This window comes from Lampetra planeri, chromosome 44 (genome assembly GCF_965212315.1).
Source record: "Lampetra planeri chromosome 44, kcLamPlan1.2.h2, whole genome shotgun sequence".
Classification (NCBI taxonomy): Eukaryota; Metazoa; Chordata; class Hyperoartia; order Petromyzontiformes; family Petromyzontidae; genus Lampetra; species Lampetra planeri.
The window spans coordinates 4,081,266-4,100,683 of record NC_136150.1 but is presented as its reverse complement, the minus strand read 5'-3'; the positions used below and the strand labels follow the sequence as shown (position 1 = coordinate 4,100,683).

General features: G+C 58.0%; 1 protein-coding gene across 2 annotated transcripts in view; it reads right to left on the bottom strand.

The window, feature by feature from the left end:
* Positions 1 to 3,881: 3,881 nt before the first annotated feature.
* The window catches only part of IARS1 (isoleucyl-tRNA synthetase 1), a 48,294-nt gene continuing 32,757 nt past the window's right edge, over positions 3,882 to 19,418 (bottom strand). For both annotated transcript variants that reach the window (XM_078614445.1, XM_078614444.1), the window contains 7 exons: positions 13,767 to 13,862; positions 13,192 to 13,368; positions 10,219 to 10,342; positions 8,918 to 9,037; positions 8,132 to 8,287; positions 7,459 to 7,608; positions 3,882 to 4,513 (listed from right to left, as the gene is read on the bottom strand). In XM_078614445.1, coding sequence (XP_078470571.1) covers positions 4,449 to 4,513; positions 7,459 to 7,608; positions 8,132 to 8,287; positions 8,918 to 9,037; positions 10,219 to 10,342; positions 13,192 to 13,368; positions 13,767 to 13,862 — 888 coding nt within the window. In that variant the 3' untranslated portion in view covers positions 3,882 to 4,448. The remainder of the gene's footprint in view (positions 4,514 to 7,458; positions 7,609 to 8,131; positions 8,288 to 8,917; positions 9,038 to 10,218; positions 10,343 to 13,191; positions 13,369 to 13,766; positions 13,863 to 19,418) is intronic.

The following is a 19,418-nucleotide window of genomic DNA, read 5'->3' as shown; positions in this document are numbered from 1 at the left end:
GACGAGTTGCGGAGTGGCGCATCGCTGCTGCTTCGTTCGTGTCGAGCTCCGCGGGAGAGTGTGGATCTCCGTGCGAATCTACAGATCTCGTTACGAGTCTAAGGGTCTCGATGTCTCTGATGTGAGTTTATGGATCTCTGTGCGAGTCTATTGGCCCCAGTGCGCATCTACAGATCTCTAATCTTCTTTGTACGGCCATGAGTATAGATCTGTGTCAATCTACGACTCTCCTGCTGCCCATCACACGAGCAGAAATTGGGGCATTTGTGCGCATCTGACGATTGCAGCCCTGCAGAGCCAGAGGCGGACATTCCAAAGCGTTGCTCGTTTTATCGACCACTGAGGGGGAGGTGTGATTACGATGACGACGATGGGCCGAGTCAACCTCCCCGACCAGGATGTCAACTCGCTCTCGGTGTCGGCACGTGGGGGGGGGGGGGGATCTACACGCGGGGGGGGGGGGGGTCCCCACGCGGGGTCACAATTATTCTGTATATCGTGTATTGCTAAATTTGAACCACAGTTCCGATGATCACTGCTGCATTATTTTACAACTTTATTTTGGTGATTTTGAAAACGTTTTGGTTTAGCCATGTTTGTTGTAGCACAGAGTTAGCCTGATAACTTTAATCTACATTGTCTTATGGTTGTTATTGTTTGACTTGCATCCCACTGGGATTTTTTGCACACGGCGTTAAAATACGGTGTTTTTTTCTGTAAGACTTTGCTGTTTTTTCCTGGATTTTTCTGTTGCGTGTAGTCACTTTAAGATGTTTCTTGTTCATGTTTTTGTTTGTTGCGGTTGCACCCGAGTCAAGAGCCGCATGGCTCACGGGCTTATATCTAATAAATGAAACTGAAAACTGAAACTGTGTCCGAATCCATCTATGGCCGAGGCCATCACAATCTCGCGGCGGCTTCAGAGAACGCGGCCCCAGCGGGAAGCGCATTGCGTCGAGACGACGCGATGCGAATCACAACGACCCTCCCCGACTAACGAGTGGGGGTCTGTCTGTGCGCGGACCTCGCTCGCCTTCTGCTTCGCAAGAAGCCCGTGGCGTCATCCGCAAGAGGAGGCCGTCGTGTGCCGCGCGGCGTCATGCTACCAAGTTTGGGGGTAAAAAAAAAAATGACGCCGCAAATCACTCAATTGCGGATCACACAACAAAGATCCCCCGTGTAGCCTTAACAGACTGTAGGGGCAAGTGCTGTTAGCGAGCACCTATGAAGGCCGGAACGGGACACGAAGGGGGTGAGCGGCCAGCACCACGCCCGACCGCCTTTGTCCCCCCCAGTGGCGATGTTTACACACCGCACCAGGTAATTATTTGAGGCTGAGTCGACCTAGGGGAGGCCCGGGACCGGTACAGATAATCGCCACCGGTGTTGGCCGTGAGCGGGAATCGAACCCGGGTCGCCGGGTTCGTAGAGCAGCAGCTACCATCGCTCCACAACTGCTAGCAGGCTCATGCCCGTTCGCAGACCGAGTGCCGAGTCGCATTTTCTCCGCGCAGGGACAGCTGCCACTGGAGGGGGGGGGGGTGACCTTTCAAACGCGTGGAGATGCGAGGCCCGCGCGTATATGAGGGCGCGATATCGAACTCGCATCGGCATCATTGCTTTACAAGCGGCCACATCTCCGGAAACGCAGCGGTGGCAACTCGGTGTCTCGGACACACGGCCACTATGAACGCCCCCCCTCTAGCCAGGCCCCCACCGAGCCAGCTGTCCATCTCGAAGGCAATAATACACCTCTGCGGCCTTCTCTCCGGGTTAAATAAAGGACATCGGCGAGAAGGAGCGGAGACGCGGCCCGCGAAAAGTTCCATCCTCTGGTTTCACGCTCCGGGTCGCGTTGCCTGCAATCTCGAGAGCTGAATCACCGTGCCACCGGACGTCCGCAAATCTGGGAAAGGAGAGACGTCTCCCCCCCCCCACCACGTCTCCCCCCCCCCCACCACCGTCTCCCCCCTCCCCCACCGTCTCCCCCCGCCCTCGTCTCATCTCCGTCCGTGGCCTCAGGCCAGCAGTGGAAATTCCACATTCCTGCTGCCGTGTTGTGGGGTTGGCAGTTATTTGCAGGGGGCAATAACAACCGATGGCTGCTGCCAAAAGTGCTGCTCATGGACACGACCTCGGAGAGATGGTGATTGATGGTGGTGATTGTGATTAATGGTGTCGATTGTAATTGATGGTGGTGATTGTCATTGATGGGGTCGATTATTATTAATGGTGTCGATTACGATTGGTGGTGATTATGATTAATGGTGTCAATTGACATTGATGGTGGTGATTGTCCTTGATGGGGTCGATTGTGATTGGTGTCGATTTTGATTGATGGTGTCGATTGTGATTGGTGTCGATTTTGATTGATGGTCTCAATTGACATTGATGGTGGTGATAGTATTGATGGTGTCAATTGTGATTGATGGTGGTATTGATGATAGCTATCGATCGTGTCACATCGTACAAATATTCGGACACGCACACGTGCACGCAAAGATCCCCCGTGTAGCCTTAACAGACTGTTGGGGCAAGTGCAGTTAGCGAGTAGCGCCTATGAAGGACACGGCACACGAGGGGATGCGTGGCCAGCACCACGCCCGGCCGCCTTTGTATCCTTAGTGACGACGTATATACACCACACCAGGTACTCATTTCAAGCCGAGTTGTCCTAGGGGAGGCTCAGGATCTGTTCAGATAATTCTCGTTACCGGTGTTGGCCGTGAGTGGGAAGAGAACTCGGGTCTCCACACACACACACGAGGCACTAGTTAAGAGGCCACGTGACCTACACCTTCCCTTTATTTAACCGTGCGGAGGTCCGCTGACATTCATGGTCTCGTGCAAGGCAGGCCAGGGTCACTCGTTAGTTCAGAGGGGGGGCGATCGTTATCATCGCCGCCATCACCGTCGTCGTATGTTTTTTTACAGCCGCAGGTCGTTAGTGGTTTTCTTTTCTTCCTATGGGCTGGAGCAGAGGTCGCAAACGGGTTTTTGATTCCTTACCCGTACCCCGGCCGCACCAGGGTCTCAAATGGGTACCCGTAAGCGGCCGGGTACGGGTACCCGTTCCCTACCCGTACCCTACCCGAAATGAATGACAAACGGTTACTCACCAGTGACCCAGGGCCTACCCGTACCCGGCCGCACCAGGGTCGCAAACGGGTACGCGTACCCGGCCGGGTACGGGTAGCCGGGTATCGGGTAGGGTACGGGTTTCGGGTACCCGGTTGCGACCTCTGGGCTGGAGAGAGCATTACGAGGTAAAGGCGCGGCCCTGCAACTGCTCACACACGCCCCTGCTGGCAGAAGGGGACTCCACCAGAGGAAGCTCCAGAAGGTGGTGTTTTGGATCAATGTGCCACTGTGACAAGAGGTGGACACGTGCCCACACTTTACCCCACCGCACACGCCACCTGCCGATCGACTGCCCATGGCGAGAACAGTGCGCACCGCTGCGTGGACGGATTGCTAACACCGCCGATAAAAATCACCGCAGCCCAGATATGATCCCCCTGTGAAACTCAAATCGAGGTGTCTATTGTATCGATTCTGCTGTCCATCCAACAGCCATGTTAAGAGTATCGATTCATCGAGGTTTAATCGCTGCGTCTATACATTGGCAAGGGGGGGGGGGGGTCAATCTGTTGCCCTTGTTTCGGGGGGGGGGGGACGGTGGGGGGGGGGGGAGGTGGGTGGGGGGGAAGAGAGGGGGCTGCTCGTGCATTACCCACAATCCCCTCCCCAGAGCCGGAGCGCGGTGCGTGCCGTGAACGCGATGCTCGCACTCCCTCGCGAGGTCTCCCACCCCCCGCCACCCCCCGGCCAACCACAAAGCAGTCGAGCAGCGGTTGAGATCGTGCTGGTGATGAGCAGGCGAGGGAGAGAGTGGGTGTTTATTATACCATTATTTGACACTCCCCCATTTTTTTCCCAAAGACCATTCGCTCGAAATCCGTTTTAAAATCGCATTACAGCGCCTGTTGGCACCAACCAACCACGCGCCGAGGTTCAACGCGGATCACAATGCTGGTGGACCGCTGCCCGCCGAACATCCGCGACAGAATTTCCCGAGCGACCAAAGTTGCGCGCGAGTGAATCTCCCGCAAGGCGGATGTCGCTGCAACCGGTTGCTGCTCGCAGGGGTCGATCCGTTCAGAGATTTTGTATTGCGAATCCTCGCGGGGGAGGAGCTGGCAAGAAAGGGGGCGCGTCTCTGGGGTTGTGGGGGCGTGGTCAGACACTGCAGCCACGCCCAGACACGCCCTTCGTCGCTTAACTACTCGCTCAGCCGCGGACAAAGCGGTCGCAGGAGATTTAAGTTGAGCATATTATACAGCGGATCTGGTTTGCGCAAACGATTGTTAAGGCGTGGAACCGACTGCACAGCACACGGAGATCAGGGGGGCGGGGGGGCAGGGAGGGTGGAATGTCGCTGCCTCCCATTACGAGGTCGCCAGGTACAGCGTCTTGCCACCGAGCGCCAGCAAATCAGCCGAGTCCTTGAGCTCTGCGAGAACACAGGCAGCACAGCAACAAGGTTAGGGGGGAAACCGGTACGAGGCAATGGCGCAGGCTTGCAATGGCTAGCTTAAGCCACTGCCGCGGAAAGGGGCCAGCAAACGGAGGGAGCTTTACAGCGCCCTGTCAGAGGGGGTACTTTAGCCTACTCTTCCATGCTAGCTAGACGTTTGGGACGAGCTGGGAGTACCCACACTTTACCCCACCACACACACGCCACCTGCCGATCGACCGACTGATGCAGCCTTTAATCTCCTGATGGGATAGAAGAACCTTGCACCATCTTTCCAAGGGCCGTGTCACACGGCCTTCAATCCAGCAGCGGATCGACAACACGCTGATGGTAATCACGCAATCATCATCATCATCGCCGTTATTATAACGACGATGACGATGATCACATGCTTCGCGAACGCTGCGTCTCTCGGTTACTGGAGTTACCAAGCCTGAGCTAACAGCAACACAATCTATTTGGGACAAACGGTGGCAAAATAAACAAATAAATGATCTGCGATTGAATCGCGACCCCCATGGCAATTCAATCAATAACAGATACACGTTTGGGGGGGGGGGGGGTTAATCGATTGCCAAATCATCACGCGCCTTGGGAGCAGCGGCAAGTTTTGTTCGCTCATCAGTGGCGGTTACACGGACGCACTTGGCCCCCGCCATAGTAATGTGGAACACGAAACCTCCGTGCCCGTCACGTGCCAGTGCTTAAGAAGTGCGGCGGCGGCGGCAGCGCGCGGGGGAAAACGCATCCACTCAGCGCTCCGGGACATCGATCAGAGCGGAGAGCAGAGCACTCCGATGTGGGGGGAGGGAGGTGGGTGCGTGGGAGGGGAGAGAGAGCGCTGCTCGTGCATTGCCCACAATCCCCTCCCCAGAGCCGGAGCGCGGTGCGTGCCGTCAACGCGGTGCGTGCCGTCAACGCGGTGCGTGCCGTCAACGCGGTGCGTGCCGTCAACGCGGTGCGTGCCGTCAACGCGGTGCGTGCCGTCAACGCGGTGCGTGCCGTCAACGCGGTGCGTGCCGTCAACGCGGTGCGTGCCGTCAACGCGGTGCTCGCACTCCCTCTCTAGGTCTTCCCCCCCCCCGCCCCCCGGCCAACCACAAAGCAGCAGCGGTTGATGATCGTGCTGATGATGCGCAGGCGAGGCAGAGAGTGGGTGGGCAGGTAAGTGGGTGGGTGAGCGAATGGGTGAGTGAATGAGTGAGTGGGTGCGTGGGTGAATTCATGGGCGAGAGGGTGGGTGAGCGAGTCTACGAGTGGGTAGGTGGGTGGGTAAGTAAGTGGTGGGTAAGCAAGCGAGGCGAGTGTGTGGATGAGTCGGCAAGTTGATGAGTCGGCGAGTGAATGAGCGGACGGGTAAATGGGTAGGTGAGTGAGTAGGTGAGCGAGAGGGCAAGGGAATGGACGAGCACGTGAACGGGTGAGCGTGCGAGCGGACAGGCTTTCAGATGATTGGATGAGCCAGGTGAGAAGGCGAATTGGTGTGCGTGCTTGTGTGCGGACGGGCGGGCGAATAAGTGGGTGAGCACTCAGGTGAGCACTCGGGTGAGCACTCGGGTGAGCACTCGGGTGAGCGACGCTCGCTATGGCGGAGCGTGGCCTTGGCGCCGCACTTTCCCTGCCGCCACCGCTGCCGTAGTTGCGGCGAGCGGAGCCATTAGGATGCCCGGCGTGGTCAGGATTTGTGCCGAATCGACCGGCCGGCACTGGGAGTCCCCTCCTCCTCCTCTTTCCTCTTCCGCGGCGGTCGCGGCCGTAAATTGTCGCGCCGGACCGCATTTACAAGGGATTACCGCGCGTGGGAACTGAATTCAATTAGAACTCGCTGGGGCCGCATGCGTGGCACTAGGGCTGCGCTGCTGCCTGCTGCACTGCTGCCTGCTGCCTGCTGCATGTCTTCGATTCTTCTGTGCTCCCATACGACCCTGAATCACCTGGGAATTTCAACCTCTGTAGACCCCGTCTCCTTCATCTTTATGCCTTGCCCTCTTACTCCTTAGGCCCCATCTCATCTGGCGGTGGGGGTTGTGGTGGGTGGGGGCAGTGGTGGGTGAGGGCAGTGGGGGATAGTGATGGGTCGGGGCATTGGTGGGTGGGAGCAGTGGGGGTAGTGGTGGGTGGAGGTGGTGGAGGTAGTGGTGGGTGGGGGCAGTGGGAGGAGTGGTGGGTGGAGGTGGTGGGGGTAGTGGTGGGTGGGAGTAGTGGTGGGTGGGGGCGGTGGGAGGAGTGGTGGGTGGGGGTAGTGGTGGGTGGGGGCGGTGGGGGTAGTGGTGGGTGGGGGTGGTGGGAGGAGTGGTGGGTGGAGGTGGTGGGGGTAGTGGTGGGTGTGGGTGGTGGGGGTAGTGGTGGCTGGAGACGGTGGAGGTAGTGGTGGGTGGGGGCATTGGGGGGCAGTGGTGGGTGGGGGCGGTGGGGGTTGTGATGTGTGGGGGTAGTGGGGGGTAGTGGTGGGTGGGGGTGGTGGGAGGAGTGGTGGGTGGGGCTGGAGCGGCCTCGACATTACGAGCACCACCATGACCTCTGTGACGCCGGGACGGAGCGGACGCCGAAGCGCTCTCAGGCCTAGCGGTGCGACTAGCCGACGAACGCCTCGGGCCTCACCGTGCCCCGCTCGGCCCCGACGGCCAACGTTTCGCTCCCGGAGAAGCCCACGGCTCGTCGAGCCAAACTTCGGGCGTCGCACCTCACGACTAAGCGCAGCGATACAACCCGAAACCGCGGCCAAGGGCCACGTGCGGCTGCGGCACCACCGCGAGATGGATCCCCTGCGTGGGGATCGCGAGGGGTGGCGGCGGCGGCGGCTTTGAGAGGCATTCATCCAGCAGTGGACCGAGCACGGCCGACGATCGGCTCTACGGTTATCTTCATCGTCGTCGACATGCGAGCGCGTGACGACGACACCGCGCGACTGGGAGGCTGACCGCTGGTTCGCGCGGCGTCCACGTAGAGGCGGAGGGTGCGGCCGCGCAGGGAGAAGAGCACGGCCGCCTGGTGGACGAGCGCCGGCACGGCGAGCGCCGCGTCGGCGCCGAGAGGGTTCCTCAGCAGCAGCGTGGCCACGCGCGCACTCCCTTTAAAGCACACAAACAACACGTGGGTGTGTGTGAACGCACGCATGCGGGAACATAGACACATCAGCGGCATGCGTACTCATGCGCGCACTCCTTTTGAACAGACGCGCGCGTGTGTGCGTGTGCGTCAACCCACGCACGGATGCTGATGCATGTGTCGACAAGCTTCTGTTCGCGTGAACACGCATGGAGACACACAGAACCAGGAGGGTACACCGTTGGTGTGGGGAGTGCACCAACCACTGCAATACCGCTTCCGACACAGACCCCCCACACTGACACACATACACTTACAAAGATCCCCCCGTGTAGCCTTCATCGACTGTTGGGGCAAGTGCTGTTAGCGAGCACCTATGAAGGCCGGAACTGCACACGAGAGATTGAGTGGCCAACACCACACCCGGCCACCTTGATTTCACGACTGCTGTTATTGACGACACTACCGCTCCCTCGCCACATACACTCAGGTACGCGCGCACGCACGCCCGCCCGCTCGCACGAATGCCACCGCGCTACGTCGCACCTGCATTGTCGTTGCTCAGGAGCTGCACGTTGACGTAGGGACACGCGGGCTCGTTGGCGACCTGCGGTGACTCCTGCCCCGTCGGAGCCTGCCCCTCGGCCAGCACAAGCACAGTCCCACCACTCAGCTTGCGCAGGTCCGCCTCTGCCGACAGCTCTGCTCGGGGGGCGAGGAGGGGGAGGAGGTGGGGTGCAGCGTTATGTGTCCCCTGGCCGTCGGGAGCGCTTCCGCAAAACTGGGGCAACGTCGCGGTCGGAAATTCATCGGAATGCTCGCATCGCACGAGAATGTCTCCGGTAGCCGGGAATGGTGGACAGAGACGCGTCGCTGATCATCTCTCCTCCACACGAAAGCGGAATGAGGATAAGAACGATGAGGGCTGTGCACTGGGCGTGGAGATGAAGGCTCTTGACAAGAGTGGAGGAACGAGGAGCAGGGAGGCAGAGTGCTGTCACCCCCATTGGTCACGTAACCCATGGCTCTGTCGATCGTCGGTTCTGTCGCTCGGCCAATCGGACAGCACAAATGTCTCGCCTGTTTTCCTCCCGTATGCTGCCGGACGGGAGGTTGTGTGCGGTGCTCGGTGACATCACGGGCATCGGCATCAATCATCATCGGCCGCGTCACATCGGGCGTGGCTTGCAGGGGGTTTCCCACCTTCGCCTTTACAAGGGGCCTCCCCGAGTAATAAACCGCGAAACAAAGACGCCCGTTCCGATTGCGGATAAACAGGTGTGACCGTTGCCCCGGGGGGGTGGCCGGGGCGACCACCTCCGCGCCACTCACCGGCGCCCCCGCCAAACAGGCGACAGCCACCGACCCCGGTGAGGTGCTCGGCCAAGCGTCGCAGCCCCGCGTAGTCCAGGGGGTCGACTCCACGAGGGTTCTCCAGCAGCGCCACCCCCACTGTTGGCGCAGACACACGCGCAGACAAAGATTCCCCCCCATGTGGCATCGGACAGACGGACGGGGCAAGTGTAACGATGACGAGAATTATTTGTTTTGATACGGCCGCCCCCCCCCCTCCCCCCCTAGCAGCTGTCCCCGTGGGCACAAGGTGAATCAGCACATGGGCATTCATCTGCTAGTCGGGGGCGATGATTGCTGTGTGTAATTCCCATCGAGTGATTTTCAGTGGAGTTAAGGAGCACCTATTAAATCTGGTATGGCACACGAGGGGGTGGGTGTCCAACACCACGCCTGGACGCCTTTGTGTCTCTCACGCGGCGATGTTTACACACTGCACCAGGTGCCCATTTAAGGCTGAGTCGTCCCACTGACATTGGTCACGAGCGGGAACTGAACTCGGATCGCCGAGTTCGTAGCGAACGTGCACCAACCATTACACTACCGCTTCGCATTCCCCGAACACATACACGCACGCACCTCCAATTATCACGCTTGGCTACGTACCGTCCGATAGAAGTTCAACATACACACGTACATCCACACGCACGCACGTGGCCATGCACTCACAACAACCACGCGCACTCTCTCTCACTCATCCACCCACGCTGCGCTCGCACATGAAGATCCATCTTCCCGCCCTCCCCGAGCGACGGGGGGTGGCGAGCGGTGCTAAGGAGAGCGCGCGTGCGAGCGAGCAAGCGAGCGTGTGCGGGGACGTGAAATGTATTTACGCTCAATAGCGCCTGCGAGGGGCATACGTCTCTATTACTGCGACACGCGCCCGCGGGGGAGACCACCACCGCCGCACACATGCATGGGGGGGGGAGGTGGGGGTAAGCGTTCTCCCCCTTCCACTATCGATCTCGCTGGCCGTGAGCCTTCAGCCCAGGGACGGTGGCTCGCAATACCGGGCCTTGTAGGTGTGAGGGGGGAGGGGGGATCGGTTGATGCTGTGACATCCGATCATCATAGCATCCGATTTACTTCTGTCTTCACGAGCGTCATTTCACCAACACCGCGACCGGTGCCGCAGCGCCGACGGGTGGAAGATCTGCAGGGCCCGTACAGGCTTCATCGTCCCATTCCCACGATCACCCCGTCCCGTTCCCTCGGTCCCTGTCCCGGTACACCAGCCCCCGTCCCGGCAGCCCTGATTCTCGCCGCGGAACGAAACTCACCGTCACGAGTGCCGCCCCGCACAAACTGCAGGTTGACGTACGCGCAGGCGGGGCCGATGCACGGAGCCGACAAGAGGCCCTCGCTCCCTCGCACCAGCACCAGCTGCAGGTCCGAGCCCTTGAGCTGCCGTCACCACCACCACCACCACCACGGCCGCCACCACCATCGTCGGAACAACCACAACGACAATGACAGTGATGAGCACACGAGAAGAGCGACCCATCTTTGGCGTTGTACAACCCCTAGTTTTGTTTTTTTATAATCCGGTTGCGCTGCTATCGTCGTCGCATCATCATCACGAGGCGAGAAAATCCGCGAGGAAAGCTCGCAGAGCAGCGCAGCCCTCCGTGCGTCAGAGGACGTCCCCGAGGAAGTGGCCATCACAGAGCTGCCTCCGAGGATCCTTTTTCCAGTGACTTATGGTCCACACGGTCGGGGAGAGAGGGAAGTTATTTCCCACCTGCTCCACCAAACGAAAGCAATGTTGATCCTAAGGCACGAACGTATGATTTAATTCTCACAGCTGGAACTCTTTTATCTAGCAGCTCCTTCCGCGAGAGTCCCACATCCATTCTGCATCCCGGCGCACGACCGCGACAGCACAATTGGTATGAGCGTTGAAAAAAAACAAACACAGTTTATAAACGTATAGATTTCCACGCTCGTGATGCACGGATCGAATCGTGCGTGCGAAAATCAATGACTTCCCGTTCGCGTACGATCCGTGTGATGATGATGATGATGACGACGACGGTCAGGAATCATAACGGAGCGGGCGCCCAAGCAACGGAACTTATCCGGGAGGACGTCCCCCGTGGAGATGGAGCGAGCAATGAGATCGGCTCTCGTGCAGGCAGTTGTATGGATCGTCTCATCGTAGGTCGTGAATGGTGGCAACTTGGGGTAGGAGGCCTTCATCCAGCAGTGGATTGTTCATGGCTGCTGATGACGACGCGTTATTGTGTAACGGACCCCTGCCTGCAATACCCCTGCAGCCACTAGACACGCTACATTATCCACAATGCACAGAGTTATCTCTATTTATATATATTTTTTCGAATTCTCGTGCTGGATCGTGACCCTGAGACGTGACGGTGGAGGATGGCGAGCGAGGTGGAATCTTAAGCCCCCTTCTCATCACCGCCACCGCCACCGCCGCCGCCGCCATCTGGCCTAAGGGCTCCCCGGCCGCAAACTAAATTTAACGCGGTGTTTTGTTTGGTGCAGTCAATGGTGACCGCCCAGAGACCGTTAATTCGGGGCAGCACACAGACCCGCTCAGTCGCGGGCGGGTACAAGCCCCCATTCCATCACGCGTGTCTTATCGGTCATTGGTGAATCTCCGGAGACACCCTTCCGAGTAACGATGACGATGCACTTTATTAATCCAGGAAAGGCCGAGTGGCAAGACCGCTTTTTCAGGAGGGTTCTGCCACACGGGAACGTTTGGTCAATTCCGTCATTAAAGTGCAGTGGAGTCGGTGGTCTCAGCACGGCCACCAATGACTGCACAAAAAAACAACAACTGCTATCATGTTAAATGTGGTTTTGTGCTTAACATGGCAACATTCCAGCTAACCACCACAACCACCGCCACCAGCGCCTCCGGTCACAACCACCCCCACACCATCATCGCTGCCTTCAACACCACAACCACCGCCGCCGATCGCCGCGGCGCAGAGACGGCTGCCCCCGGTCGGCAGGCGGACGACAGCTGGCCTGCGGTTCCGCCGCTGCCGACAGTCTCGCTTGTCAGGAGCGCGGCACAGACGCCCCCCTCGGGTGCCGTTTGCGCCGCCAGGATAATTATTGCCGTTAAAATGCCGCGCGGAGCGCTGCTAAATATTTTTTTTTTTGCTCCACGTCGTTTCATCGTCGCATTGTTAAAACCGTTCCGTGGTAAAATCGTCGCGAGGGCGACAGCGAGCTGTGACCTAAACCAAATGAGCGTCTCTCTCGTCTAGCGGCTCCGGGAGTTGCGTTGTTCATTTTCGGATTAATCAAATTAACTCTGAAAACTGGGCCTTGACGTGCCATGCATGTGGATCTGTTTCGGATTCATCAGAAGGTGCGAGGTCACAGGATTCTGAACTTGTGAAACACTAAGCTCACCCGATCGTGGCACTCAGCAGTAGGGCGAGTGGACCCACGATCGGAAGGTTGCAGGCTTCAAATCCCAGTTGCGGGTGGGCGGGGGGTTTAACTCGGCCAATCATCCCTCCCTCCAGAGTCGATAAAATTAGCACCACCGTAGGGGGAAGTCAACACTATGTGGATCCACCCCATTATGGGAATGTGGAAATTCCACCACCGGCTCTGCAGGGCTGCGCACAGCAGATTGAGCGACACGCTGTCTGTCCCAGCTGCTCACCCCGCCACCCTGCACCCCCCCCCCCCCCTTCGGCGAGCCTGGAGGTTGGTTTGTAACGAGAGAAGGGCAGTTCCACAAGTCAGGGGGGAGCATCGCGGCCAACTCCGCCGTCGACCCCAGCAGGGGCCCCTGGTTCGCGGAGTCTCCCCCGCCAGTGACGGTGGCCGAGCTGAAGAATTCTCCGTGTGACACTTTATTTAGTCTGCGCGTGCGTCAATGTGCACGCACGCACGTGGGGGGTGAGGGCGCAGTGGGGGAACACAGTGGGCAGCACAGTTGGCGGATCTGCCAGTCATCTCGGTCGGTTAACCCCCAAAGCCCGGATCTGTCCCGTGACCTCCTCCTGCCAGCAGCAGCGAGCCTTCCACACTCGACGGCCTCAACGTGCACCTAGCCTGCGTACGCGAGTCTCTATCTACAAAAGACAAAGATCCCCCCCGTATAGCCTTCACAGGCTTTTGGGGCAAGTTCTGTTAGCACGCACCCATGAAGGCCGGCACGGCACATGCGGGAGTAGGTGGCCAGCACTACACCTGGCCGCCTTGATCTCCGTAGTAGCAATGTTTGCACACTGCACCAGGTACTCATTTAAGTCGCTCACCTGCATGCTCTCCTCGATGATGCGCTCGGCACCGGCGCGCACAGGGAAGGGCAGCAGTGGAGCCTTGATGGTGGTGCACACAAACTCCCGGTGGCGCTCCACCACGCCCGCCAGGTAGTCCCCGCCCGGCCCAACCGCATAGTACACCGAGATCTCGTCCGACGGCACCAGGTGCGCCTGCGGTCACGTGGGGGTCACGCAGGGGTCATCCGGCAGTCCCCCGTGAGTCACTGGTCGGTCACCCTGGGGTCACCCGAGGCTCAGTGGGCAGTCCCCCAGCGCTCACACGGTAGTCACCCGGCGGTCACGTGGGGGTCACAGAGGTCACCCTGAGGTCACGCAGGGGTCACTCTGGGGCTACCCGATGTACTATCCCCTCAGGTACACCTCCCCCACAGAGACAACACAACGCTGCTCTATTCCTACATCTGCAGTGACGTCTCAGCCCCCATCCACCTCCATCCCCCCACTTGCCTGACCCCCTCATGCCCCCCCACAACCTTCATAATGTAATTTCCCCCCCCCCCCACCCGATTTGTACACTGATCACTGCTCCTGCTGTGTGGGTCACTCGCCTTCTTGCGCAGCTTCTGGATGCGGTTGATGACCTCTCTGGCAACGCCCTCGTCCAACATGACCTGGTCAGGGGTCACGTCCAGCAGGATCAGCACCTGGATTCGGGGGGGGGGGGGTGCACACACGTCGCTCGTCAGCCACGCCGCATCTACACTTCTCCCCCTCCGCGCCCCCCACCCCCAAGTTCCAACACCGAGACCTCCGCGTATTGACATTCACGATGCCAACTTGGGACGCACACCGCCACCGCACGGGGTCTGCTCCTCGCTCTCGCACAGAGAGAGGGTGACTCAAGAGGTGCCAGGAGGAGGAACCACAAGGCAGCTGGCCACTCTCCCAAAGCTCTGAGGTCCTCTACGTATTAAGGTGTGATCGGCCAATTAATTAGTGTTCACGTGCAAAGGGAACCCGGAGCACATGGGTCTATATCCTCATTTCACCACACGCCTTGTAGGTTCTGAGTCTTTGAGCCACAGCGAACCAATGATGTGGCTGTTGCTCACAATTGCACGAAACAGAACCTGGAGAAACCCTCGCGCACGAGAGGGAAACGCTCCATCACGTACAGGAGGGACGTGTGGAGTTCACATTTATGCTGTGCTCCTCCTCGACGCCCACGGTGGAGGGAAGTTTCGCAACATTAGTGCGGCGATCCACCGACCCTCGCTGCTGCCCCCCCACAGCGCTGCATATCCTCTAGTGGAGGGCTCTTCCGCTAGGCAGTGGTGTGAGTGAGCACTCGTAGGGCTGCACCTTGACCTTGCTCAGGTTATTTCAATCAGATTAATCAATCCCAACTCTACTGTTTAATAAACTCTATTTTCATTGGCCAGTCCCAACTCTGCTCCCCCCCCACCCCCCCATAAAACCACCACATCACGTTGGCACAGCCGCCCATGTAGCTGGTGATAAATTTCGATACCAGTCACGATTGCCGGTACCAGTCACCGGTGACAATTGCCTTGGCGCACCACGGCGTCCGATAATAACGATGCCTTCGACCTCGCCAAGCCCCCCCACCCCCCCCCCAACTCGTCACCTCCCATCCAGCGGCGCACGTGGGAAAAGAGAGGGGTGGTTTTTATATTTTATTTTATTTACTCGGCGACAACTGCCCCGGCGAATCGCGGCCTTAATTCCGAGCGACGGTCGTTCGGCGACTAAAGGGTCAAACACCGCCCCCAACCCCCGGCACCGGTGTACGCCGCCCCAGGGGAGCGTGACCTCCGCTAAGTATAGCCGGGGCGGGCGCAGGGAGGCACGAGGTGCAGCGAAGGAGGTAATGACATTGGGCGAGAGAATAATCACGAGCATTGACCTGTGTTCTCCCGCCGCCGCTTGCAGCCGCCGCCCGGCCGCGGCGCCCGCACCTCCGCGGCTCCGCGGGCCCAGAGGAGGAAAAAATCCATCATGCGAACACGCGCGCCACAACTCAATCGCGGACGGGCGGCGGAGTCGTTAACCCGTTCCTCGCCACCGCCGACGCCGACGCCCGCGGTTTTTTTTCACGCGCGCCGAGCGTCTACAAAATTGCTGAGCGAGGCAGCCGCACGGCCGCTCGGGAGGTCACGAGACCCGGAGCCGCCGCCGCCGCTTGAGAGCCTGGGTTCCAGTCTGGGTTGCAGCTGCTTGCCTGCGATTAAATCGGGCTCTCGTTGAATTTGATTCTGTTTTCAATTGGGCTGAATTCTAACGCCGAAGAATAAAAAAACAAAATCTGGGTGGCCGTTACGCGACGGACCTCGCTCTCGTGTGCACGGCGGGTGGGGAAGCGCTGCACTCTACGGCGTCTCTTGAAGAAGAGACATCTCAGAGGTAGCTCTGCATTATCCGCTTCCGCAAGCCGTTCTCGAAACCCGACCTTGATCTCCTCCGTCTCGTGACTCGACGCCGATGCCACCATCGGGATAACATTTGGCTTAATAAATACCAATATAGATATCGATTTGTTTATTGTAATAACTAACGAGCTGCTTAGCTACGGATCACGTTGGAGAAGGAGGGGTGGTCACGAGGTCGCCTGGGTTCACGCGGCCGTCCGTACGGATGACACCACCACCACCACGACGACGAGATGGTGGTTTACAGCCACTCTGTCAACACGCTGACGGACGAGGGCCTCCCCACCCTGCGGACCGGTTCAGTTTCCCAGTTGAGATGTCAAAACGCAAATTTGAGCCCCTCCAAAACCCCGCCCCCCCCCTCCCCAAAAATGGTGAAACATTGCCCACAGCACCCTCCTGAGTATCGGTCTTGAGATTCACCAGAACGCGTTGTGGGTTGACACGGGGGGGGGGGGGGGGGGGAGACATTTCGCCCACAATCGATTTATAACAGGCGGCTCAATCGTGCGAGATTGGTTGCGCTCGTGTCAAAAACCCTGCCCCCCCCCCCCCCACTCCGTGCACAAACAAAGACAAAGATCCCCCGTGCAGCCTTTACCAGAGCGCTGGGACAAGTACTGGTAGCGAGTTGCACCTACGAAGGCCGGCACGACACACGAGGGGGTTCGTGATCAGCGCCACTCCGCCTCGGTCTCCTCCCCAGTGGCAATGTTTACACATCGCACCAGGTACTCGTTTTTAAGGCTGAGTTGACCTAGGGGAGGCCGAGAACCGGTTCAGATGTTGACTGTGAGCGGCAATCGAACTCGTTTCGCTGGGTTCAAAGCGTAACGCGCTAACCACTACACCACTGCTCCCCCGCTGCCTGCACGCATACACACTAAAGCTATTGGTTCAATATTTTCTCTCGAGATGCTTTGCTTTGCTTGTCATTGTTCACATTCATTTCGGTTTACATTTTGTGTTTAAAAGGTTAAGGCGCAGCCCTGCAATAGCTCAATCACACGCCACTGCCGGCCCTTTGGGGCCTCCTCCACTGGCGCCAACTCTCCCGCGGTATTTGGCCGAGCTTTGCACGCTGGTCAGACGTGTTCCGAAGAGGTGTGGTCGTACCCACACTTTACCCCACCACCGTGAGCAGGTGTAGCCCCACCATAGACTAACTGTGGTTGTACCATTGGAACCTCATTTGCCAGTAAAAAATATGATAATTGTTTTTTTACCCTTTTATCTGGCAACAAAACTGACACCTTTTTTTTACAAGGAGTCATGTTTGCATAGACCACAATACCTGCAGTGCGCCTTTTGGCGTCATCTGGCCCAACATCATGTGAGACTAGGCTCTAAGGAAAGCTGTCTCGGGTGTGGACCAATCAACTTCAAGGACAGTGCATACATTATCAGAGTTATGTTTTTTGTTTGCATTATGACTGCAGGTATTGTGGTCTATGCAAACATGACTCCTTGTAAAAAAAGGTGTCAGTTTTGTTGCCAGATAAAAGGGTAAAAAAACAATTATCATAATTGTGGTTGTACCCCTTAACACTGCTGGGTGGACAGTCGGTGGTGGAGGGGAGGATTTAATCAACTTGCTCCCCCATATTTTCAATTGCCATGCCGGGAGGTGGAATCGAACCGGTGCTCCCTGGATCGCAAGTCCGGTTATCACTGCTGACCCGTTAAAGCGCCGTGGCAGCAGCCCATTATACGTTTCCCAGCTTGACTCCATTATAACGGAGCTTGCGTGTGACCCAGCAGTCAAGTGGAGGCCGTCATCCAGCAGTGGATTGAGAGAAGGGGCCGCACACACGCGGGCGTGTCCGTGTGGCCGTTAGACCGTGGGGGTCGCAGGGCTCGGGGGAGAGGGGGCCACTGTCCGATTCCTCGCTCCCATTTCGCCTGCAAATCCCGCGGAGCGGCGGGATTATTCTGCCGTTAGATTTCACTTTCTCACAATCGATCTCGCCTCCGCTGCGTTCTTAAATAAATAACCAGTGCACACCCGTACACATTTACCCGCAAATTCCTCGAATTGCTTGCCTCTATCCACTGCTGCATGAAGGCCTTCTCCCCAATCCGCCACGGCCCGGTGGCAGCGCGCTCGCCGCTCGCTGCGGAGATTCTCGGTTCCATTTCGGTGGCCGCGTGATGGTTTTAAACCATCACGCAAACTCCGGGTATCCTCGCAATCGCTTTTGGCTAACCATCGAACAAAGACGGTCACTAGATCTCGCGCTTTCAGATGCGTTTCCGCAGCCATTGGAGATATGCACTTTTAAATCATCTAGATTGAAAACTAATTTCTTTAGAACTGCTTTTTGTGCTTCCTTTGTTGTCCTTCCTCCGCACCTCCGATTAGCACGGTTGGCTACGTACGGTGTGAAAGAAGTCGAACGTTCACACATCGCTGCGGTGGCGCTCATCGTGCCAAGGCTACCGCGTGCCATCCGCTTCGCTCGCAGTGGCCGTTAAAGATGCCCGTGATGTCGTTCGCAAGAGTCTGGCCGTCACGTGCCAACGAGAGAACATGGCGCGAAGATGTCGAAGGGGACTTCGCTAGCGGATCGGCGAGCTCGCCGTGCGTGCGTGCGTCTCTCCGTCTCACCGTGGCCGGGACTCGGGTTGAGGCTCCGCCGGCACACGGGTTAAGCGCGGCAGATCGTTCGGAAATTAAGCGATCCTTGGACGAGCGTGCGCGCTGCTAATTGACTGCCTGGAAGTGGTGCTCGCCAGACGGTTAATGGGACAACGGACAATGACGGAGTGACGGGAAAAATAACACGCGCACGCGCAGAGGCTGGATGCCGCGGCAATCTGTGGCTCCGTGCTGCACGTGAGCCAGAGGGTTGAGGTTTTCCCGGCACCGGTTCGGGGCTGTAGAGGAATTTGCGCGTGAACTCCCGTGGGGGTCGGAGAGCGATGGGAAGGTGAGACGAGGTCACGACGCGGTCGGCGTGCGTGGGACAGCGCAGTTGAGAGGCGTGAGGATGGGGTGGATGGCTATATGGGTGGATGGGTGGGTGGACGAATTGGGTGGACAGAGATGCAGGCAGGTGGAGAGAGCGATTCGACTGGATATACAGACAAGTAGATGAACAGATACAGATTTGTACACAGACAGACACACAGGCAGAGAGACACGCATAGCGATGGACACCAAGACAGGCAGAAATGGACAGACAGAAAGACAAACACGCACATATACAAACATAGACTGACAAAAGACACACAGACAGACACACAAAGCCACAAATACAGAAACATATTGAACAGACACAGAGACAGACGCAGAGAGAATGAGGTGTACTGAAGGTAGATGAGGATAGAGGATAGAGGGGTAAGTAGAAGGTAAAAATAGGGTAGGTGAGGGTCGGGAAGTAGGAGAGGGGAGGGGTGAGCATTGTAAGTAGGGGTGAGTAGGGGCAGAGTTGTGGTAGGTGAGGGTAGGAGAGTAGGAGAGGGGTGAGTAGGGGTGAGTAGGGGTGAGTAGGGGTAGGTGATGGTAGGAGAGTAGGAGAGGGGTGATAAGGGGTGATAAGGGGTGAGTAGGGGTGAGTAGGGGTGAGTTGTGGTAGGTGATGGTAGGAGAGTAGGAGAGGGGTGAGTATGGGTGAGTTGTGGTAGGTGAGGGTAGGACAAGAGGGGGGTGAGCAGGGTGAGCAAGGGTAAGTAGGGGTGAGTAAGGGTGAGTAGGGGTAAGTGAGGGTAGGAAAGAAGGAGGGGGGTGAGTAGGGGTGAGTAGGAGAGGGTGAGTAGGAGAGGGGTGAGTAGGAGAGGGTGAGTATGGGTGAGAAAGGGTAAGGTCGG